Here is a 26,299-nt window from a genome sequence, read left to right on the forward strand (position 1 = left end):
TGCTGTGGCTTGTGACGTGTTTATATTCTATCTGGGGAGTGGGGGGGGGTGACATCCAGGGGGCCCCCAACCCCCCAAAAATAAACCATTTTTTATTACATTTTCAGAGCACGCTGGCACCCCCGGGGGGGACACACAAATACACACATACACTGAAAACACATTAAAACACAACACACATGCACACAGTCAAAATTAACATTTACCAAGGTTTTTGACAATGATTTTGTGTCTCCCTACCAGGTCTCGTATGGACATCCTGGGATCCCCGTCCCGCCACGTGCAGTCCTCCCAGCCGGCCCAGATGCACTCCCTGGAGGGAGGAGGTGGGGACCGGCAGGGTGGCAGTGGTAGACCAGGTCAAGAGGTCTCCGTAGCCTCTGTGGCCGACCCCGAGGCCCACAGTAACGCGTTCATCCGGTCTGTACCACTCGCCGAGGAGGAAGACTTTGACAGCAAGGAGTGGGTGATCATCGACAAGGAGACTGAGCTCCAGGACTTCCTGGGTCTCCTGGGCCCAGGGGCTGAGCCCACCACCTCGGGGCCCACCACCGACGAGGAGCCTGAGGAGCTGAGGCCCCTAGACGAAATGGAGGAGTGGAGGAGGTTACGGGGAGCTGGAGGTGGAGAGGTGGTGGTGAGGCCAAAGATGCGAGCAGGAGGCATTGGGGCGCAGCCAGAAGGGGAGGGGTCTAATGGGGCCAGTCCTGGGTACCCAGGTTATCACACTCTGCCTCATAGCCGTGGACACAGACCACGGCCACAGTCGGAGTACTTTGGAGCTCACGGACAGGTAAGAGCAATGGGCTGTGGGGTAGAGAAATGGTCTGTGTGTTGGTGTGTGAGTGTTTGTCTGGTTGGGGTCCATTTGAACTGAATTGACTGTCTTTGTCTGCATCTGTGTTTGTCTTTTTGTGGGTCTATGTCTAGGTTACCCTGTTATTTCCTGTGTCCACAATGTAACTGGACACAATTTGAAAGAATGGTATACTTATTCTTAATCTTCTCAGGCTTTGGTAGTTACTTTTTGAAGGTCCATAAGCGTGTATGCAAACACACTGTTCACTTGATCATTTTCAGTGCAGTGCAGAGCTTACTGTATTTCCGCTTCATCTATCCACTGACTAAAGCCTGTATTGACAAAGCTGTCACAAAGTCAATGAATAATATTTGTACTGTATTTATACCGGTAAGTGTTGTATTTGGTAAGTCATCCAGTGTATGCAACAACACTGCAGATTCCTATAGCGTATAAAAAATGTACTGCCTCCATCCGGGATACACAGCTGTGCAAACAAACTTCATGAAGCACAGCAGTGTGGATGAACTGTTATCTGCAATGACTGAATTACAGCCATAGTTTTAATAACATTAATTTGGGCAGTTACATAGATTTACATCACTAAAATGGGTGCAGTGAAAGTTTGACCATCTGCAGATCATTTACAGATAGAAAATCATACTATCAACTATCTGTTGATGAGCAATTGCTTGTTAAGGTTAGGTTTAGAAAAGGGGTTAGGGTTAAGTTTAGCGATAGGATAAGGGTTTAGAGCTAGGGTTAGGGTAAGGGTTAAGTTTAGCGATAGGATAAGGGTTGAGGTCAGGTTTAGAGCTAGGGTTAGGGTAAGGGTTAAGTTTAGCGATAGGATAAGGGTTGAGGTCAGGTTTAGAGCTAGGGTTAGGGTAAGGGTTAAGTTTAGCGATAGGATAAGGGTTAAGGTCAGGTTTAGAGCTAGGGTTAGGGAAAGGGTAAGGGTTAAGTTTAGCGATAGGATAAGGGTTAAGGTCAGGTTTAGAGCTATGGTTAGGGAAAGGGTTAGGGTAAGGGTTAAGTTTAGCGATAGGATAAGGGTTAAGGTCAGGTTTAGAGCTAGGGTAAGGGTTAAGTTTAGCGATAGGATAAGGGTTAAGGTCAGGTTTAGAGCTAGGGTTAGGGTAAGATAAGGGTTAAGGTCAGGTTTAGAGCTAGGGTAAGGGTTAAGTTTAGCGATAGGATAAGGGTTAAGGTCAGGTTTAGAGCTAGGGTAAGGGTTAAGTTTAGCGATAGGATAAGGGTTAAGGTCAGGTTTAGAGCTAGGGTTAGGGTAAGGGTTAAGTTTAGCGATAGGATAAGGGTTAAGGTCAGGTTTAGAGGGTTAAGTTTAGTGATAGGATAAGGGTTAAGGTCAGGTTTAGAGCTAGGGTAAGGGTTAAGTTTAGTGATAGGATAAGGGTTAAGGTCAGGTTTAGAGCTAGGGTAAGGGTTAAGTTTAGCGATAGGATAAGGGTTAAGGTCAGGTTTAGAGCTAGGGTTAGGCAGTGGTGGAAAAAGTACCCAATTGTCATACTTGAGTAAAAGTACAGATATCTTAATAGAAAGTTACTCAAGTAGAGGTGAGTCGGCCAGTAAAATACTACTTGAGTTAAAGTCTAAAAGTATTTTGTTTTAAATATACTTAAGTATCAAAAGTAAATGGAATTGCTAAAATATACTTCAGTATCAAAACTAAAAGTATAAATCATTTAAAATTCCTTATAATAAGCAAAGCAGACGGCACCATTTTCTTGTTTTCAAAATGTAGCCATAGCCACTCAGACATCATTTACAAACAAAGCATTCGTGTTTAGTGAGTCCGCCAGGCCAGAGGCAGTAGGGATGACCAGGGATGTTTTCTTGATAAATGAAATTTGACAATTTTCATGTCCTGCTAAGCAGTACATTTAGGTTGTCAGGGAAAATGTATGGTGTTTAAAGTACATTCTTTTCTTTAGGAATGTAGTGAAGTAAAATGTAAAAGTTGTCAAAAATATAAATCGTCAAGTAAAGTACAGATGCCCCCAAAAAATATATTTTACTTAAGTACTTTAAACCACTGGTGTTAGAGTTAGTATATAGTTGAAATGTAACTGATAGTCTGTAGAGCATCTACAGATAGAATATCCATATAAAGTGTTCCCTTTCGTTTTTATTTGGTTTAAACATGATTATTTTCTCATTGATACAAATATATATTTTGCTAGAGACCTGTTCAAGATAGCAGCCATTTCAACCATGTTGTGCTGATGATGCAGGATGATGCTGTGGTGTCAGTGCATGTTCTGATAGCAAATATGTATCTGATTGACATGTGTCAATCAAAGGAGCATGTACTGTAGGAGTGTCATGGGTCATGATGGTAAACTGTTCCAGTACACAAAAACTGTTCCACAACACAAGCAGTGATATGTCTCTCCTCCCTCTCCGTGCCATGTCTATCTCTGCCTCTTCAAAACCCGATTTAAATATCTTGCCAAAATAACATTGGCCTGTACCTGCATATCCATGTCCAGTGACAGTCGGCAAAAACTGAAACACTCGAACAACATCCCTTTTCATCCATCCAAAATAAAACCCCACCCAAACGATTGTGCATAGGTCTCGTTTATCCCTCCCAAAAAAGAGATCCCTCCCTTTATATTTCTGCTGTCTGTGCGTGTGTGTGGTGGGCTCACTGCAACATGCACCCACTCACACGGAGACCCACTCACACGGAAACCCAGACACACGGAGACCCAGACACACGGAGACCCAGACACACGGAGACCCAGACATACGGAGACCCAGACACACGGAGACCCAGACACACGGAGACCCAGACACACGGAGACCCAGACACACGGAGACCCAGACACACGGAGACCCAGACACACGGAGACCCAGACACACGGAGACCCAGACACACGGAGACCCACTCACACGGAGACCCACTCACACGGAGACCCAGACACACGGAGACCCAGACATACGGAGACCCAGACACACAGAGACGCAGAGACCCAGACGCGCGGAGACCCAAACACGCAGAGACCCAGACGCGCAGAGACCCAGACACCCAGACGTGCGGAGACCCAGACACACAGAGACCCGGACACCCATACAGACAGACACACATACAGACACTGACCCAGACACACATACAGACAGAGACTCCAGACGCGCAGAGACCCAGACATACATACAAACAGAGACTCAAACACACAGAGACCCGGACACCCATACAGACAGACACACATACAGACACTGACCCAGACACACATACAGACAGAGACTCCAGACGCGCAGAGACCCAGACATACAGACGCGCAGAGACCCAGACATACAGACGCGCAGAGACCCAGACATACAGACGCGCAGAGACCCAGACATACAGACGCGCAGAGACCCAGACATACAGACGCGCAGAGACCCAGACATACAGACGCGCAGAGACCCAGACATACAGACTCGCAGAAACCCAGACGCGCAGAAACCCAGACACACATACAAACAGAGACCCAGACACACATACAAACAGAGACCCAGACACGCATACACACAGAGACCCAGACACGCATACACACAGAGACCCAGACACACATACACACAGAGACCCAGACACACATACACACAGAGACCCAGACACACATAAACACATACACACAGAGACCCAGACACACATAAACACATACACACAGAGACCCAGACACGCATAAAAACAGAGGCCCAGACACACAGAGACCCAGATACACATACAGAGACCCAGACACACATACAAACAGAGACCCAGACACACATACAAACAGAGACCCAGACACCCATACAAACAGAGACCCAGACACACATACAAACAGAGACCCAGACACACATACAAACAGAGACCCAGATACACATACAAACAGAGACCCAGACACACATACAAACAGAGACCCAGACACACAGAGACCCAGACACACAGAGACCCAGACACACATACAAGCAGAGACCCAGACACACATACACACAGAGACCCAGATACACATACAAACAGAGACCCAGATACACATACAAACAGAGACCCAGATACACATACAAACAGAGACCCAGATACACATACAAACAGAGACCCAGATACACATACAAACAGAGACCCAGATACACATACAAACAGAGACCCAGATACACATACAAACAGAGACCCAGATACACATACAAACAGAGACCCAGATACACATACATACAGAGACCCAGATACACATACAAACAGAGACCCAGATACACATACAAACAGAGACCCAGATACACATACAAACAGAGACCCAGATACACATACAAACAGAGACCCAGATACACATACAAACAGAAACCCAGATACACATACAAACAGAGACCCAGATACACATACAAACAGAGACCCAGATATGCATACAAACAGAGTCCCAGACACGCATGCAGAGACCCAGACACGCATACAAACAGAGACCCAGACGCACATACAAACAGAGACCCAGACGCACATACAAGCAGAGACCCAGACGCACATACAAACAGAGACCCAGACGCACATACAAGCAGAGACCCAGACGCACATACAAACAGAGACCCAGACGCACATACAAACAGAGACCCAGACGCACATACAAACAGAGACCCAGACGCACATACAAGCAGAGACCCAGACGCACATACAAGCAGAGACCCAGACGCACATACAAACAGAGACCCAGACGAACATACAAACAGAGACCCAGACGCACATACAAACAGAGACCCAGACGCACATACAAACAGAGACCCAGACGCACATACAAACAGAGACCCAGATACACATACAAACAGAGACCCAGATACACATACAAACAGAGACCCAGATACGCCTACAAACAGAGACCCAGACACGCATACAGAGACCCAGACACACATACAAACAGAGACCCAGACGCACATACAAACAGAGACCCAGACGCACATACAAACAGAGACCCAGACGCACATACAAACAGAGACCCAGACGCACATACAAACAGAGACCCAGACGCACATACAAACAGAGACCCAGACGCACGTACAAACAGAGAGGCAGACGCACATACACACAGAGACCCAGACACACAGAGACCCAGACACACAGAGACCCATACACTCATACAAACAGAGACCCAGACACACAGAGACCCAGACGCACATACAAGCAGAGACCCAGACGCACATACAAGCAGAGACCCAGACGTACATACAAGCAGAGACCCAGACGTACATACAAGCAGAGACCCAGACGCACATACAAGCAGAGACCCAGACGCACATACAAACAGAGACCCAGACGCACATACAAACAGAGACCCAGACGCACATACAAACGGAGACCCAGACGCACATACAAACAGAGACCCAGACGCACATACAAACAGAGACCCAGACGCACATACAAACAGAGACCCAGACGCACATACAAGCAGAGACCCAGACGCACATACAAGCAGAGACCCAGACGCACATACAAGCAGAGACCCAGACGCACATACAAGCAGAGACCCAGACGCACATACAAACAGAGACCCAGACGCACATACAAACAGAGACCCAGACGCACATACAAACAGAGACCCAGACGCACATACACACAGAGACCCAGACACACAGAGGTCCCAGACGCACAGAGACCCAGACACACAGAGACCCATACACTCATACAAACAGAGATCCAGACACTCATACAAACAGAGACCCAGACACACAGAGACCCAGACGCACATACACACAGAGACCGAGAAGCACATACAAACAGAGACCCAGACACGCATACACACAGAGACCCAGACACGCATACACACAGAGACCCAGACACTCATACACACAGAGACCCAGACACACAGAGACCCAGACGCACATACAAACAGAGACCCAGACACGCATAGACACAGAGACCCAGGCACACAGAGACCCAGACGCACATACAAATAGAGACCCAGACGCACATACAAACAGAAACCCAGACACGCATACACACAGAGACCCAGACACACAGAGACCCAAACGCACATACAAACAGAGACCCAGACACTCATATAAACAGAGACCCAGACACGCATACACACAGAGACCCAGACACACAGAGACCCAGACATGCATACAAACAGAGACCCAGACGCGCATACAAACAGAGACCCAGACGCGCATACAAACAGAGACCCAGACGCGCATACAAACAGAGACCCAGACGCGCATACAAACAGAGACCCAGACGCACGTACAAACAGAGACCCAGACGCACGTACAAACAGAGACCCAGACGCACGTACAAACAGAGACCCAGACGCACGTACAAACAGAGACCCAGACATACGTACAAACAGAGAGGCAGACGCACATACACACAGAGACCCAGACACACAGAGACCCAGACACACAGAGACCCATACACTCATACAAACAGAGACCCAGACACACAGAGACCCAGACGCACATACAAGCAGAGACCCAGACGCACATACAAGCAGAGACCCAGACGTACATACAAGCAGAGACCCAGACGCACATACAAGCAGAGACCCAGACGCACATACAAACAGAGACCCAGACGCACATACAAACAGAGACCCAGACGCACATACAAACAGAGACCCAGACGCACATACAAACAGAGACCCAGACGCACATACAAACAGAGACCCAGACGCACATACAAACAGAGACCCAGACGCACATACAAACAGAGACCCAGACGCACATACAAGCAGAGACCCAGACGCACATACAAACAGAGACCCAGACGCACATACAAGCAGAGACCCAGACGCACATACAAGCAGAGACCCAGACGCACATACAAACAGAGACCCAGACGCACATACACACAGAGACCCAGACGCACATACAAACAGAGACCCAGACGCACATACACACAGAGACCCAGACACACAGAGACCCATACACTCATACAAACAGAGATCCAGACACTCATACAAACAGAGACCCAGAAACACAGAGACCCAGACGCACATACACACAGAGACCGAGAAGCACATACAAACAGAGACCCAGACACGCATACACACAGAGACCCAGACACGCATACACACAGAGACCCAGACACTCATACACACAGAGACCCAGACACACAGAGACCCAGACGCACATACAAACAGAGACCCAGACACGCATAGACACAGAGACCCAGGCACACAGAGACCCAGACGCACATACAAATAGAGACCCAGACGCACATACAAACAGAAACCCAGACACGCATACACACAGAGACCCAGACACACAGAGACCCAAACGCACATACAAACAGAGACCCAGACACTCATATAAACAGAGACCCAGACACGCATACACACAGAGACCCAGACACACAGAGACCCAGACATGCATACAAACAGAGACCCAGACGCGCATACAAACAGAGACCCAGACGCGCATACAAACAGAGACCCAGACGCGCATACAAACAAAGACCCAGACGCGCATACAAACAGAGACCCAGACGCGCATACAAACAGAGACCCAGACACAGAGACCCAGACGCGCATACAAACAAAGACCCAGACGCGCATACAAACAAAGACCCAGACGCGCATACAAAAAGAGACCCAGACGCACATACAAACAAAGACCCAGACGCGCATACAAACAGAGACCCAGACACAGAGACCCAGACGCGCATACAAACAAAGACCCAGACGCGCATACAAACAAAGACCCAGACGCGCATACAAAAAGAGACCCAGACGCACATACAAACAGAGACCCAGACGCACATACAAACAGAGACCCAGACGCACATACAGAGACCCAGACTCGCATACAAACAGAGACCCAGACACACAGAGACCCAGACGCGCATACAAAGACCCAGACGCGCATACAAACAGAGACCCAGGCACACATACAAACAGAGACCCAGACGCACATACAGAGACCCAGACTCGCATACAAACAGAGACCCAGACACACAGAGACCCAGACGCGCATACAAACAGAGACCCAGACGCACATACAAACAGAGACCCAGACGCGCATACAAACAGAGACCCAGACACACAGAGACCCAGACGCACATACAAACAGAGACCCAGACGCGCGTACAGACAGAGACCCAGACGCGCATACAAACAAAGACCCAGACGCGCATACAAACAGAGACCCAGACACACATACAAACAGAGACCCAGGCGCACAGAGACCCAGGCGCACAGAGACCCAGGCGCACAGAGACCCAGGCGCACAGAGACCCAGACGCATAGAGACCCAGATGCACAGTGACCCAGAGACCCAGACACGTAGAGACCCAGACAGACACACAGACATTCCCATGACAGCAGAGATAGAGAAGAGACGGAGTCTTCTTGGCCACACCCCCACCTGATGCCTTTCTCCTCCACTCTTATTGGTCTTTTTCAGTTGGAGGAGGATAGGCCCCACCCCCACCACCCGCACCACTCTTTCCCGAGGCCCAACCAATTGAGAAGATTGGCGTCGTACGTGTTCTCGTCCTCTACCCTGGAGACGGAGCAGTATCCCCATGGTAACTTGGAAGCTGGGGCGTTGATCCAGAGAAGCCGCTCTGCCGAGAGCAGCCCCGCCCGTCTCCCCTCGCGGCGCCACATGCCCCTGGTACCCGGCAGCCCCGGGGGGTCGCGACCACGACACTCCGTCCTCAACCTGTCCCGACTCCAGATACAACAGATGCTGGCTAAACTAATGAACAAGACGTGATCGAATAAATAAGCCCAGTAGGGGTTGTATCTGACATTCTGTGTAATCACATGCAGAGCCTTTTCACGAACCACAACAACAATATCCCTCCTCCTCCTCACAGAAAACAACACCGCCCTGGCTACATCTAGGGGGGTTAGAAGGTTTTAAAAAAGGGAATATTACAAAATGTTTTTTTTATTGTGCAGTAAACTGAGGCCCCCCGGCCCAGCCTGTACCCTGTGCTCCACGTGTGCCTGTGGGTTTGTGGGACCGTGGGCCAGGAATAGTAGGATTGCATTTTGTCCTTCTTGAGGAAGTGCAGGCAAGGTCCCTGGATATCCGAGCCGAACCAGGCCACCCCACGAGGCATACAGCTCCGTGGAGAGACAGAGAAGGAGAACCAGGAGGGGGAGAGAGAACCACATGGTCCAGACACTGTACACACCACTTTATTGTACACTGACACTCGTTTTTTGAAAGATGCTGTTTTTATTCAAGCACTGAGTACTGTATCTTTCTGAGAGGTAGACTTTTAGGCAAAGAGTCTGGGCTTTGTGTCATTTCTGCTCTGCCCGGGCATTCATCTGCACATGCTTAGAAGTGCTTTAGGACTTGTGCAGGCATGCGTGTGTGTAGATCATCACCACCACCACTATTGCCATCTTCATTCACATGTTGTTCCTGTTTGATCTAGTTTAAAGCCAAAATCCGTTTGTTTTTGTTATTTCAAATAAAGCATAGCAAAATGTTGAATGGTCATTGGAGATGCTGCTTTATCACAGTCAATGTGCCAGGATGTTGAGATGAACAGAGAGACATGATTACTGTCATGGATCAGTATAGGCAATAGATTGATAGGCAGTAGATTGATAGGCAGTAGATTGATAGGCAGTAGATTGATAGGCAGTAGATTGATAGGCAGTAGATTGATAGGCAATAGATTGATAGGCAATAGATTGATAGGCAGTAGATTGATAGGCAATAGATTGATAGGCAATAGATTGATAGGCAATAGATTGATAGGCAGTAGATTGATAGGCAGTAGGTTGATAGGCAATAGATTGATAGGCAGTAGATTGATAGGCAATAGATTGATAGGCAGTTGATTGATAGGCAGTAGATTGATAGGCAGTTAATTGATAGGCAATAGATTAATAGGCAGTAGATTGATAGGCAAAAGATTGATAGGCAATAGATTGATAGGCAGTAGATTGATAGGCAGTAGATTGATAGGCAGTTAATTGATAGGCAATAGATTGATAGGCAGTAGATTGATAGGCAATAGATTAATAAGCAGTAGATTGATAGGCAGTAGATTGATAGGCAGTAGATTGATAGGCAGTAGATTGATAGGCAGTAGATTGATAGGCAGTAGATTGATAGGCAGTAGATTGATAGGCAGTAGATTGATAGGCAGTAGATTAATAAGCAGTAGATTGATAGGCAGTAGATTGATAGGCAGTAGATTGATAGGCAGTAGATTGATAGGCAGTAGATTGATAGGCAATAGGTTGATAGGCAGTAGATTGATAGGCAGTAGATTGATAGGCAATAGGTTGATAGGCAGTAGATTGATAGGCAGTAGATTGATAGGCAGTAGATTGATAGGCAATAGATTAATAAGCAGTAGATTGATAGGCAGTAGATTGATAGGCAATAGATTAATAAACAGTAGATTGATAGGCAGGAGATTGATAGGCAATAGGTTGATAGGCAATATATTGATAGGCAATAGATTGATAGGCAGTAGATTGATAGGCAGTTGATTGATAGGCAATAGATTAATAAGCAATAGATTGACAGGCAATAGATTGTAATGCAATAGATTAATAAGCAGTAGATTGATAAGCAGTAGATTGATAGGCAATAGTTTCCCTCATTGCAGTGGAATGCTGCTTTCTTACTGCATATAAATGTTTATAAGATGTATATAACACGTTTATAACATGTCTATCATATTGTATTCAGTTTCAGTTGTGACAGTATTACCAGTGTTACCAGCAATAATGATTTATTTTCCATAATTGATCTAGTTTACTGTTATTTATCTTGCCTTTCGTTCTGGACAGAGGACACGGCTCTTGTTAAGAACACACCTTCATTTTGATGCACCAGTCTTAACTATAGATTTGTGAAATATCCATATTGTCAAGATGTCTTTCTAACTACTGTAATTGTTTTAAAAGGAGGGGACTTAGGCTGAAATTCAATTGAACCTGGCCTAGTAATGTTTACGCAGTGCCTTTGTTTACAAACTTACCTCTCTACCTAGTACTAGTGCTTTTTATTTTTTTACAAAGGAGAATTTCCAAACTACTTTCCATAATAATTATTTAATGACAGGATAGGAGCAGCAGGGCTCATGTGGGGTTTGAACCGGGATCACTGCCGCAAGGGGGAGTAGGCCTATATGGTGCCGGAGCTGCTCGCTTTGGGCCAGTAGTAGTAGGATTTATGTCTCTATGGTTAAATCCAGGATTTAACCATAGAGACACTATTTAATTATTAGTAGGCATTGATTTATGTCAATGTGAAATTCAAATCTTCCTACCATCACATCTAAGCCAATATGACACCAATGTTGATCAAATCAACATGATTGGATGTTTTCCATCACACCACTCCTGTTATGATCCATTCTGATTCCTAATTCTATGGATTTGACCCAACACCTCTCTATCAATTCATTTCATTTGACCATGGGAAAAGAAGAGCTATACTGCTTTAACACCACAATGCAGGTTTAATTGAATTGAGGCCATGTCTAGATTGTATAATGGGGGGGGGGGGGGGGGGGGGGGGGGGGGGGATATAATACAGTTGCCCAGTTGGTCTTCCATCCATTTCACTGTTTTCAGTGATCCAATAATGACATTCACTGAATGTATTCATCACCCTCTGATGAAGCTTAGTTCTGAGGCTCTATGTCGAGCATCTTAGGGTAGGAGTGCTGATCTAAGATCAGGTATCCCCTGTCCATGTAATCTAATTCCCTATGATCTAAAAGGAAAGATGTATGCTAGATTAGCACTCCTTCTCTTGAGATGCTTTGTGAATATGGGCCCTATCAGTTCAGTTCGTACAATAAATAATATTGGACGCCACTTCGCTTGAACTAGTAAAGTCTGATGTGATAGGTCCTTGTTTACACTGGTCTACAGTTTATCTGCTGCACTTTGGTTGATTTCCTAACCAGAAAAGTACACCCACGGATCAGTGAATACCTAAGTAGGGTTGGTAGGCATCTGTTTAAAACATTTGTTAAAAACATTTAGTTTGTCTGGTAATGTTGAAGTGGGTTTTGGGAGTTTTCCTACAGAAGCATTCTCATGTAAAATGGCATGCAATCATATACTGTAATGATGCTGCTTAGTAGCCTGTGTAATGTTGCTCCAGTCCTGTGTGTACTGTCCTGATTGCATGTAGATCTTGGTGACTTATTTGTGCTTGTGGAAAGACAGACGGCAAGAGGAAAAACATTGTCTGGTTTCTGAGTCACTTATTTATTGCCCAGTGTCCCAATCTTGGCCAGGTCGCAGTTGCAAATGAGAACTTGTTCTCAACTGGCCTACCTGGTTAAATAAAGGTGTTCTCAACTAGCCTACCTGGTTAAATAAAGGTGAAATAAAACAAATACAAATGTGTCTGTGAGTGATACAGATGTAGGATCTTAATTTGATCCAGTTTGCTACAGAAGGAAAATAATCCTTCAGCACCAGGAAATGTGAATTATTATCTGGATTATAATGATTTGACATTTTTGTATGGTTCATACCATACAAATCAAGTCTGAAATTTCAAAGTGGAATCGACAAACACAACTCAAATGCACTACAAGTTTGCATTTCCCGCCGTGCTGGAAAATTCTCCGCATCAAAAGAGTGCTCAAATGAAGATCCTACATCTGTTCAGTGAAAGAAGAGACTCTTGTATAAAAGTCCTTCTCGACTCAAATTCTTCAAAGGCTGTCTAATGACTCGCAGTACTGGAAAAACGGAACTATTCTCCTGTTCATTGCAAATAATGTATGTGGGAGGTGGGTTGGAATGCGAATATGTAAGATAATACAGTGGCAATCATAGTTTTTTAACACTTTGGAGCGAATGTAAAAGATGTCAACCATTATTTGAACAACATCGTGATCCGTGAGTGTCTCTCGGTAGAGGACAGTACAGTCACTATTCTCTTTTTGTGAATATATTAGAAGCATTTGTTTTTGTATCACAATAACCCTGTAGAGTTATGTATAACATGATGTATTTAAAAGCATGTATATCGAGCCATTTTTTAAAGAAACACACAAAAAATGGATATTAGTACATTGATCGACAACGTTTCATCACTTTGATGTCATCTCGTCGTGTGATCTTGTATATTTGCTTCACAGCTGTACATATATTTGCCAATGCACTGTTTGTAACCATGGCTACACATGAAATCACACCTGGGTTGAGCAATTTAAAAGAAAACAGAGAACATAACATGTACATATATACAGTATTATATGTATCATGCTGTGCTATTGACTTTCTGTGCCTTTTTTTATCCATGTATGTCAACTATACTAGACATTTCTCAGACGCTTGTATACAACCAAAATATGATTAAAGGATTTGGGAAGTACTTCATTTAGCCTTTGCTGCCTTTTGCGTTTATTCAGTAATGGCTAATGGAAAATGGTTTGATGCTATGGTAGTCATTTTTAAACGTATCCAAAGTTTTCTAATATATTCATGTTTTTAAGGCCATACACTGGTTCTACTCTGCAACAGTTTGCAGGTATCTGTGTGTATTGATGTGTACTGAAGTCTTTGTGAGGGTGTTCTTCGTATGTTTGTCCTTTTCATTTCATTAACTCATTGTTAGATAATACATCTGATATTTCATTATTATGTCCTACACTCTTAGAAAAAAGGGTTCCAAAAGGGTTCTTCCGCTGTCCCCATAGGAGAGCTCATTTTGGTTCCAGATAGAACCCTTTTTGGTTCCATGTAGAACCCACTGTGAAAAGGGCTCTACCTGGAAGCAAAAAGGGTTCTCCAAGGGATTATCCCATGGGGACAGCTGAATAACACAATAACACCTTTTTTTCTAAGAGTATGGGGTTCAGGGAAAGGATTTCCTTTTCTTTGATACTTGTGTACTACAGCCTCTCTTTGTGATGTGCTGCAGGACCTGGAGCAGATCAGCCCATACCAGGGTGGCAGTGGGGAGGACCTCAACTTCCAGGGTGTAGAGAGAGAGAGGCCTAAACTACCCGCGCTGGCCCAGCATCGCTTTCGACGGGTGGACTTCCTCTCTGCCATGCTCACCGGCGCCGCCACCCTTCCACCACTCCAAACCTCCTTTGAGGTTGATTCCAGAACATGTGTTGAGCAGGATCAGGATGGGAATGTGGATGCCGCTGAGGTCGGGGCTGGGGCTGGGGCAGTGTACAGCGGTGATGGGAGCCCCAAGAGCAGCGAGCACAGCCAAGAGGGTGATGATGGAGCTCCCTCTACTCTTCTTGCAGACGAGCCTCCTCGGGAATACCCTCGCCGGGCCTCTTCAGGAGTGGGGTTTGGTGGTGATCCGGACCTGGAGCTGGAGGAAGGCTCCAAGACCCTGGTGCTCTTCTCCCCTGGAGACGTGAGGAGGTCCCTTGCCGTGGTGGGTGATCTGCCCCCGGACGATGCCGGGAGTCACCAGGGGACGCTGGCAGCCATCACACCCCAGTGCGAGAGAGCTCTGGGACCTCTGGGAAGCCTGCTGGACGTGTCTGAGCCAGGTACTTTATTCTCGCAGTTGAAGTCCGAGCCCAAACCGCCTTCGACGGCCATCTCCGCCATGCTGGTCAATGTGGCGCCCAATGTTGTTACTCCCACCAGCACCTCCCCTCCTTTCACCAAAGTAGAGCGGACATTTGTACATATTGCCGAGACTACCCACCATAATGTGATGAGCTCCTCAGGGACTCTGCAGCTCAGGCTGCTGCTCCCTGGGCTGGTTGAGGAGCCCACAGACGAACAGGAGAACCACTCGGAGGAAGAGAAAGAGCAGGATGTCTTGGATGGAGAGAAAGAGAGGAGCAGGGAGAGCAGATCCGATGTGGACCGTTCAGACTTTGAGAAGGAGAGGGAAAGTGGATCTGAGGGCGAGGTTCCAAACAGAGACAGTGAAGAGGGGAGGGAGAGTGGATCTGAGGGCAAGGTTCCAAACAGTGAAGAGGGGAGGGAGAGTGGATCTGAGGGCAAGGTTCCAAACAGAGACAGTGAAGAGGGGAGGGAGAGTGGATCTGAGGGCAAGGTTCCAAACAGAGACAGTGAAGAGGGGAGGGAGAGTGGATCTGAGGGCGAGGTTCCAAACAGAGACAGTGAAGAGGGGAGGGAGAGTGGATCTGAGGGCAAGGTTCCAAACAGAGACAGTGAAGAGGGGAGGGAGAGTGGATCTGAAGGGGAGTTCCAAAAGACATACGACGTACAGAGGAGGGAGAGTGGATCAGAAAGCAACGTCTTTGAGAAAGACGGGGACGAAGTGAGCAGGTTTGAGGAGGAGGAAGAGGAGAAGAGAGAGAGTAGGTCCAAGGAGGAAGATCCCGAGAGAGAAATCCCAGGTTCCCCAGAGAGAGACAACAGGGCTAAGGAGGAGGAAAAGGATGTTGTAAAGAAAGAGGTTGAGGAGTTAATCCCCCCAGAAAAAGAGATGGAAGAAGAGCCAGAACTTGGGGACGAAGCCCAGCCAGCGATCCAGTCAAACCTCTCCTCTCCCATTCTTGGTGCCCCAGAAGAACCTGAATCCCAGGATATCCTGGCCATTTCAATAGAAACCAAGTTAGACTCTGAAACAGAGGACACCCCTATTGTCGTTTTGCCTGAGATGGAGCCTGCCCAAGACGAGATGTTAGCAGAGAAGGAGAGCCAGATCCATCTCGAACAAAACAATGAGGCTTCTCCACAGGAGGAACCCAAGGACCCTGGTGATCCAGAAAAATTGGCAGAGGCCAGCAAACAGACCAGGCCTCAGAAAATGAGCCGAATCCCGGTTCTCTCCCGGTCTGAGGAGGACACCAGCTCGGACCAGGACCAGTCGGCGGCGTCCCAGTCATTCAAGTCTCGTCAGAGGGCCAAGCGACCTCACCTAGCCCGGCTGGTCATGGAAAGGAGGCAAGGTCGCATGCTAAGACTGGCTTCTGTTTCCTCTGCGTCCTCTGCGGATGATGGCTGTAAAGTTCCAGCAGAGATCCAGTCAGAGGAAGACACCCATGATGAGGACAACTATCTGCCCAGGAAGGAGAGGGGAATTTGGGGGGAGAGGAGTGAGGGGCGTCAAAGGAGCAGAATACCCCGTCCTGTCACGCCTGTTAAGCTACAGGGATCCTCTGTTACACCATTTCATGCTGTCTCCCAAACTGGCCCCAGCGCTAATCTCCACAAACCCCAACTTTCAACTATATATGCTAGGTAGGTTCAATTAAAAGCGTATTTGACAGGAAACGCATGTTCTTATCAATTCCCGATCTCTAGAGGCTCACGCCAAGGCTGCCTTTTATCCACTCTGTTGTTCACCCAGCCCTTTGAATAATATTCTGAATTGATAATATTACTATGTGAAAACCTCCAGATTATGATCTTTAAGCATAATTCTAGAACATAATTCAGAATTCAAAGCATCATTCTACATATATGACTATCTCTGTATTGTATCTCTGTGTTTCAGGCATCAATCTCACAAAACTAGGACCCCAAGAATAAATGTTCCACTGCACCAGAGGTCCCAGACTCTGCAGTCCCGACCCGGACCCGGGGCCAACTCCTCCTTCTTATTCTCCACCCCCCAGACCCCCCTGCGTGGGGTCATCTCCCGAACCCCTCTCTCTGCATGCCCCTCCCCCCGTAGCCTCAGCACCTCCCCCTGTTGCTACTCCACTTCCCGGACCGACAGCCCCTCCCCTCAGCGCCCACGCCGGGGGGCTGCAGTTACAGAAGTCCGGAGGCAGCTCATATCCGTGCGGGCGCAGACTGCACTTCCGCTAAAACCCAGACCGCCTCAAACCGATGATTCCTCAGCCCCTGGGATGCCCAGGAGGCGAGGCAAACTTTACCCGTTGTCATCTACATCCACACCCACCAAGGGGAAGTCAGATGCTTCTGAGAGCAAGACAACCACCAGATAATATAGCCTAGCTTAGTGTATCAGGGCTATCTATCCACCAGAACATCCACACTGCACTTCACACACCCCTTTATCTACTGTATGTCAGAGTAACTCCACGACCTCAAACGTGTTTGTGCAAAAACACTATGTTTCAACTCTCAGCTTAAGATAACAAAGAGGGGTCTGCTTCTAATCACAGTTAAGGCCAAGAACAAAACCAGTAATAGAGAGCACCAGGCAGCGGTGAGACCCCCAATGCCACAGACTAGGGAAGTGGGTGTGACCCCCAATGCCACAGACTAGGGAGGTGGGTGAGACTCCCAATGCCACAGACTAGGGAAGTGGGTGTGACCATGGGTGTGACCCCCCAATGCCACAGACTAGGGAAGTGGGTGAGACCCCCAATGCCACAGACTAGGGAAGTGGGTGAGACTCCCAATGCCACAGACTAGGGAAGTGGGTGTGACCCCCCCAATGCCACATACTAGGGAAGTGGGCGAGACCCCCAATGCCACAGACTAGGGAAGTGGGTGAGACCCCCAATGCCACAGACTAGGGAAGTGGGTGTAACCCCCCAATGCCACAAACTAGGGAAGTGGGTGTGACCCACCCAATGCCACAGACTAGGGAAGTGGGTGTGACCCCCCCAATGCCACAGACTAGGGAAGTGGGTGTGACCCCCCAATGCCACAGAATAGGGAAGTGGGTGTGACCCCCCAATGCCACAGACTAGGGAAGTGGGTGTGACCCCCAATGCCACAGACTAGGGAAGTGGGTGTGACCCCCAATGCCACAGACTAGGGAAGTGGGTGTGACCCCCAATGCCACAGACTATGGAAGTGGGTGTTTGTTACCTCCTTCTGCAGCTGAGGCCTCCCTGCACCTGTCTGGGAACTTGTTCCTTAGCAGGGTTTGAATTACACATTGACTCTTGGGGCTCTGCACGATGATGGTGCCCAATGTCCATATCGATTGTGGGGTGCCTCATTTGTTATGGGGTTCCACTAGCCTCCCCTAGCCCCCCTGTGATTCTGACTCAGTACAGCAGCCCTCGTATGCCTTAATAAGACCTGTTCTAAGACCAGTTCTTGTCTACTCCTCCCATCACTAACGCTTCCAGGGAAGAAAAAAAACTGCAACAGCAGAGCAGCAGCCTCCTCTGTTCTCACTTACTAGTTTGCTTAAAGAAGTGCTTTAAATTAAAATGATTACGTGTGATATGAAAATAATATATAGCTAAATTATAGGATGAACGTTATTTAGGTCAGACCACGGATAGTAGTTTAGGTAACACTTGACGTTCCTTCTTATGAAGAGTTCTGAACTGTTATATTGCGTTATAAGCGTTCATAGCACCTTATAGAAGTCATGGAGCATTATGAAACTACAATAAAGCAATTAGGTACCAGAGACTGTTATATATTATGAATATCTCTCTCATGCCTTATTACTTGATTGTCAAGTTTCACAATGCTCAATGACTGCATCTATGAGATTCTATTAAGGTTTTTAAAGCATTATAACACTTTACAAGGTGCTTTGAGTAAAGTTACCGTCATGTAGATAATAATCAGGGACTGGTAAATTTGCATTTTGGAATGAAAACCTGTGCCCGACCTACTGTATGATAACCGCCATAGAGTAGTATACAGTCTCATAAAGCCCTATGAAGGTGTTCATTAGACAATATCACACTTCACCAGGAGCTGCTTCAAGTGCTGCTAAATGTTTCATGCAGTAGGCCAATATCTCTGTTTGAACTAAGGGTGACGCTTTAAATTAAGGTACCTTTATTGTAAAGTGTTACCGAAATAAGTCTCATTATTCCTCTGTCTTTTTCATTGAGATAGAAAAGGATTTTGAGGGAATCGAAATGAATGCATAAAGTCGATGTACTTGTGGCTTTGTAATGGTCAGCATGTGTTCTTGTCTACCTTGGGAAACGGTTCACCCAGATATGATCATGAGTGGCTTTTATTTTGGAGGAGTTCATTAGATGTACCTACAGAGTCCCAAATGGCTCTTTATTCCCAATTTAGTGCACTACTTTTGACCAGAGCCCATAGGGAGTAGGTTGCCATTTGAGGCTCATATTAAATCAGAAACACATTTAAAGATAGATACTGTGGAATGTGTCCAAATGATCATGATTTCTGTTATTGTTGTATTAGGGACTGTACTTTATTTATAATGAGGGATACCTGGAGGAAATCAGACCTCTCTGAAAAGAAAATTGATGTCCCTCCCTTTAGTAAAAAATATTGCACACTTGAAAAAACACTAGTGACCTTCCCCTATACCCCAAAAAATAATTCAAACAAAGTGGATAGCAGACAACATGTCTAATGTTTACCCTCACTCGTAGGACAGACAAGAGCCTTAGATATGCAGTTTTAGAAACTGTAAGCATTACATGAAACCGTTTCGTAAGCATTACATGGCTAAGTAGCAAGGGCGGTGGGCCAGAAGGTTGTGGATTCGCAGACCACTGTGGACAAGGGTAGTGGTGAAAAGCTCTGCTTTATAATAAAAGCACTGCATGAATCTTATCATCTTATTTGCAGTTCTGAGAAAAAAATTGCCTTTTATCAACTCAGAAGCAGAATTTCGTCTAATACCTCAACAGTGCATGTCAACGAATGAGCGCATGCTGCAGCACAGGAGACATTTTGATTTCTATACGCTATTGTTAAAAAAATAGGATCGTCTTCAGTTTGGAACAGTGCTAAAGTTGTCTATCAACTGTAAACATGTAGAACAACCGAACCAGTATCTGAGTATCTGATCATAAATGAATTTGTTTTTTTAACACAGTAGCCGCAGATCATCAGGTAGGCCTATATGCACTTGCAACTTATTTCAATTGTAAAACTATCATTTTCTAATTCATTCTATTTTATTCCGTTACATTCCTGTTACAAAATAGACATGCATAGCTCACCACATGATCCTCAAACCAAAGACGGGCCAAACTCATGTTTCTAAAAGTCAATTCAAAGGCACTGTAGAATGACAGTGTAGCCCAATTAGGATTTTTTTGTTTCATTGATATTTCATTCTAAGTAATTATTTTAAACAGCCTTAATGAAAAATGTATAGGCATGTCATTAAAGTGCTGTTTTTGATGTGCTGTTGAAATGCTGACCACTCCTGCCTGCCTGTAGCTTGTCACGAATCCTTCACAATGTATTTATTAAATAGCAGACTAGACCCTTATACAGAAACCCAGGCTAAAACCCCAAACAGAAAGCAATGCAGATGTAAAAGCACGGTAGCTAGGAAAAACTCCTTATAAAGACTGGAACCTATGAAGAAACTTAGAGAGGAGTCAGGCTCTGAGGGGTGGTCAGTCCTCTACTGGCCGTGCCGGGTGGAGATTATAAGAGTACATGGCCATTAAGGCCAGATCGTTCTTCAAGATGCTCAAACGTTCATAGATGACCAACAGAGTCAAATAATAATCACAGTGTTTATAGAGGTTGCAACAGGTCAGCACCTCAGGGGTAAATGTCAGTTTGCTTTTCATAACTGAGCATTCAGAGGTTAAGACAGCAGGTGTGGTATAGAGAGAAGGGGACAGAGAGAGAGTGCGAGGGAGCATGTCCTGTGAACGGGTCAGGATTCCATAGCCGCAGGCAGATCAGCAATAATTGAGCTGTAGCATGACCAGGTGGACTTGGGAGGGAAAACAGCCAAGAGTTGTCAGGCCAAGTAGTCCTGAGTCATGGTTCAAGGGCTCAGGTCCTCCTGGAGGGGAGAGAGAGAGCAAGTGAGAGATTGGAGAATTAGAGGGCGCATACTTAAAATGACACAGGACATCAGATAAGACATGATAATTACACCAAATAGGACAGACTGACCCTAGCCCCCCGGCACATAGACTATTTATTGCGGCATAGATACCGGAGACTGACACAGGGGGTGGTCGGGGGACATTGTGGCCCCGTCCAACGATACCCCCGAACAGGGTCAACTAGGCAGGATATAACCCCACCTATTTTGCCAAAGCACAGCCCCCACACCACCACAGGGATATCAACAGACCACCAACATACTACCCTGAGACAAGGTGGATATCCCCTACCGCACAATCCCGAGGGGGTGCAAAACCGGACAGGAAGATCACATCAATCACTCAACCCACTCAAGTCGAATATAGCGGGAATAAAGCCTGGCACGACATGATGCACCCCTCCTAGGGACGGGATGGGAGAGCACTAACAAGCCAGTAGCTCAGCCCCCATAATAAGGACAGAGGCAGAGAAACCCGGTGGAGAGAGGGGAGCCAGCTAGTCAGAGACAGCATGGGTGGTTCGTCACTCCAGAGCCTTGCCGTTCACCGTCACACCCCTCTGCCAGAATACACTTAATCATAGGGCCTACTGAAGAGATGAGTCTTCAGTAAAGACTTAAAGGTCAAGACCGATTCTGCATCTCTCACATGGATCGGCAGACCATTCCATAAAAATGTAGTTCTATAGGGGAAAGCCCTCGTTAGCTGCTTACTTAAAAACACTAGGAACAATGAGGAGGCCTGCGTCTTGTGACCGTAGCGTACGTGTAGGTATGTACGGCAGGACCAAGTCTGAGAGATAGGTAGGAGCAAGTCCATGTAATGCTTTGTAGGTTAGGTTTTATTTGGGACAACTGTACAACCATCAAGATTAACTGTCAGATTCAACGGAAGGTCTCTTTGTTTCTTAGGACCTAGAACAAGCATCTCTCTTTTGTCAGAGTTTATAAGTAAAACATTTGCCACCATTCACTTCCTTATGTCTGAAACACAGGCTTCCAGGGTAGGCAGTTTTGGGGCTTCACCATGTTTCATCAAAATGTACAGCTGTGTTGTCTGCATAGCAGTGAAAGTTGACATTGTGTTTCCGAATTACATCCAAAAGAGGTAGAATCTATTGTGAAAAAAATAGTGCTCCTAAAACAGACCTTGAGGAACACCCAAACTTAATTTGGATTTTTCAGAGGATAAACCATCCACAGACACAGAATTATATATTTTCGACAGATAAGATCTAAACCACACATAAACGTCTGTGTAAACCACTTACGGTTTCCAATCTCTCCAAAAGAATGTGGTGATCGATGGTGTCAAAAGCGGCACAAATGTCTAGGAGCACGAGGACAGACGCAGAGCTTTGGTCTGACACCATTAAAATGTAATTTACCACCTTCACCATCGCGGTCTCTGTACTAGGATTGGGTCTAAGACCAGACTGGAGCATTTAGTTTACATTATTTGTCATCAGGAAAGCAGTGAGTTGCTGAGCAACAGCTTTTTATTAAATAACAATTTCAGAGGAATGGGAGATTCGATATTGGCAGATATTTTCTTTTTTTTTATCTCAAGGCTTTTTAAGGAGCGGCTTTATTACTGCCACTTTTAGTGTGTTTGGTACAAAACCCACTGAGTCTAAATAAAATAAAATATTATCTGGCATGACTACGAGATCCGAATTCAGGGAACTCAGTGAGGAATTCTGTATATGGCCCAGGAGGCCTGTAAACAGTATCTATAAAAGTGACTGAGTAGGCTGCATAGATTTCATGACTAGAAGCCAAAAGACGAAAACGTTGTAAATTGAAAATTGCTGTCATAAATGTTAGCAACATCTCCGCCTTTGCAGGATGTGTGGGGATATGGTCACTAGTGTAACCAGAAGGAGAGGCCTCATGTAATGCAGTAAATTCATCAGGTTTGAGCCATGTTTCATCAAGCCAATCGCATCAATCACAAGCCCTATCTCAAATATGAAGACCTACCTCCTGTCACACAGGAAGGCCTAGCTCGTCTTCCTTGAATATGAAGACATAGTCTTCAACACAAAACGCTCTTGTTGTTAGTAGCCTAAAGTCAAATTAAAATGAAGACCGTTTAAATGAATTAAGCCTTCTCAAATATCTGTGGCTGGTGCTTCATAGTAATTTTGGTTGTGTAAATTACTAGAATCTGGCTTATTGTGAGGTCAATAAGTCTGAGAAATATATTCATTATGGGCAGCGAAACATATCGTTTTTATTCAAATCAATTAAAGCAGTAGCAAGCTTACCACCGGTCCTCCTTTTCATCGCCACGCTTTCCCTCTCAAACTGAACAGGACATCAACAGGCCCAGTCCGAACGCACAGGAATTGTAAAAAATAAAATAAAATAAAAATGTCAACATTATTTTCAAAAGAAGCCATTCACTCATCTCCTGAAGTGCCAACGTATACAGCACAGTCATTGGTTAGGCAGCACAAAAGGGTTTACATCAGCAAGAGCAGGGCAGGCCGGGGTTCATGATTGGGATAGCCTATCCATTGAAGTGTATAATGCTGTGTAGCCTAGTTTTATATACACCATCCCAGCAGCGCAAAAACACGGGAAGTACATTTTCTTGGAAATATAACTTTGCCCTGTGCTTCTCCGAGCATGCTCTTCGTATAGCCTAGGCCTATAGCCTATAGAATATGGATCATTTGATTGAGACCACACTAGGAGCACTTAATATTGCGCACCCTGCAGATAATCAGGGATGAGGGACAGCATCGGGCACACATTGAGATGTAATAAGCAACTACTTCTCAAACTCTTGAGCAATATGACATTTAATCTAACCTGGACTAGATACAAAAAAATACTCAACCCCCCCCCCCCGACTAAAAATGAAATAGCATGGCCCTACCCCATTTTTCTCCACTCCCAGTTCTGAACATTTTGAAAAGTCCTTCACAGTTTATACACATGAGGAAGTAGTGCTAGTTATACAGTTTCATAGAATGTTTACTTCAGGTGTAAATCATCAATCATTCTCATTTACGACATTTTGCTAAAACATTTTACCAGTTACAAAATCCTATGATTCTGAACATACCGTGTACCTACTTACATATTAAAAACATCACTGTAGAATTTGATTTATTTTGCACTTTAAATGTCACTATGTTTCTTTGTCTTTTCTCAGTATGTTATTCTGTGCTTCACGTATAATGTGTTACCCTTTTATCTTACAGGAATCATAATTTCTCTCATCAAATGACAAGGATAATACAACTTACAATACAACGAAACATCTACTCTAGTACAATACGTTTTCAAATCCATTTATTTTGCTTCATACAATACCCCAACAACTTTCTGATGTCACCCCAAAATGTCTTGAACAATTTAGTGAGACATGCACTCAGGTAGAGCTGCTATGTGATGCCAATCATTCACAGTTTAATATGAAGCAATTTCATTGGCTCACACTAATAAAAGTTTGCTTTTAATTGGTCCATCTATTTTACTTTTTTACCAATCAGCATTTCTAAGAAATTTGGCATGCCTTGAAATATACTTGCTTCTGGTTTTCCATAATAGTTTATTGTACATAATATAGTTACTTCTTGAGACAAAAGGTCATCTTTATTTTTATTTGATAAATCAAAGAACTGTTGAGAAAAAAAATGTAATTGCATTTGTTTTGTTAACTTTATTTTTCAGAAGTATCAAATTGTTGGATGAGACCTCCTCAAGCTCTAATAATGCTGCTGCATTCAAACTAACAAAAATGTGTTAAAAATATCTGTGTGTAATTTGACATGATTCAAAAGATTGTTTGGTGAGAGAGATGGAACTTAATATTGAATGTAATCAGGAAGAAAAAACTTGCAGCGATGACAAACTACAGCATTCATAACTAAATGTAAATTGAAATGCGGAAAAATGCTAACCAATCAAGGCTATTACAAACTACATGTACCTACATTTTTAAGAATGTCAAGATAAAGTATCCAATCTAAAGCATTGACTGTTGTACTTTATCAATGAATACATAATGTGATGTTAGGAAGAGGGAGAAAGATAGTATTCTGTTATGGGTACATTCAATATGTTTTCTGTTCCCCTTCTCTGTGGACTATCGATCTGCCCAATCCAGGGTGAACTTTGCATGAATGTGTTTCATGAATTAAATCATTATCCAATTAACTGCTTATTATATGAACTAGCTTGCTGACAAGTTGCCATTTGATCACTGATGATCGACAATAAAGACCTGCTTCATTCATGTTGGGATTGACCATTGACTTGGTTTGAATATTTATCTTTGTTTAGCTCACCAACATGAGACCATCCATGTTGAATTTTTGCATTATGTTGACATATATAATTCATATTGGTTTTCCAAGCTGGTGGAAGCAAAATAGCCCTGTAACAGCAAAGCTTCCCCACCATATTTTACAGTAGGTATGAGTAGGTCTGCATATGTATCCTTCTTTCCAGGCCAAAGAGCTCTATTTGACCATAGCGCCTGTTCCAATCCAAGTGCCAATGCCGTTTAGCAAACTCCAGGCATTTACATTTGTTGGTTGCTCTCAATGAAAGTGTCTTTCTGGCAACCGCTCCAAAGAGCCTATTGGCAAAGGAGATGGCGTCAAATTGTAGATTTGGAAACTTGGTGACCCGAAGATGTGACCAAGTTCTGTAATTCTCCAGCTGTGGCCCTTGGACATTTCTTTGCCTCCAGAACCATCTTCCTCACTTTGCGTGGGGAAAAAAATACACATGCATTCAATATCAGGCAAGATTACCACTGTTCCAGTACCCATTACCTGATTTATGAAGGTCAATAACCATTTGTGAGTTATTTGCTTTTTCCTATGCGTGTTGCTTCATTTTTCTACCCCAGTAAAACAGGAAGCCACGGAAGACCAAAACGCATTCCAT

General features: G+C 45.2%; 1 protein-coding gene across 2 annotated transcripts in view; it reads left to right on the forward strand.

The window, feature by feature from the left end:
• The window catches only part of ttbk1b (tau tubulin kinase 1b), a 41,669-nt gene extending 16,019 nt beyond the window's left edge, over positions 1-25,650 (forward strand). The window contains exons 13-15 of one of the 2 annotated variants that reach the window (XM_021616873.3): positions 244-793; positions 14,636-16,902; positions 17,159-25,650. In XM_021616873.3, the coding sequence (XP_021472548.3) occupies positions 244-793; positions 14,636-16,902; positions 17,159-17,615 (3,274 nt within the window). In that variant the 3' untranslated portion in view covers positions 17,616-25,650. Of the gene's footprint in view, positions 1-243; positions 794-9,166; positions 10,217-14,635; positions 16,903-17,158 lie in introns of those variants that run through there. The other variant, XM_090242210.1, reaches the window with a different exon arrangement.
• Positions 25,651-26,299: the final 649 nt, after the last annotated feature.

The sequence above is a fragment of the Oncorhynchus mykiss genome, chromosome 1 (genome assembly GCF_057628025.1).
Source record: "Oncorhynchus mykiss isolate SJ-2025 chromosome 1, ASM5762802v1, whole genome shotgun sequence".
Classification (NCBI taxonomy): Eukaryota; Metazoa; Chordata; class Actinopteri; order Salmoniformes; family Salmonidae; genus Oncorhynchus; species Oncorhynchus mykiss.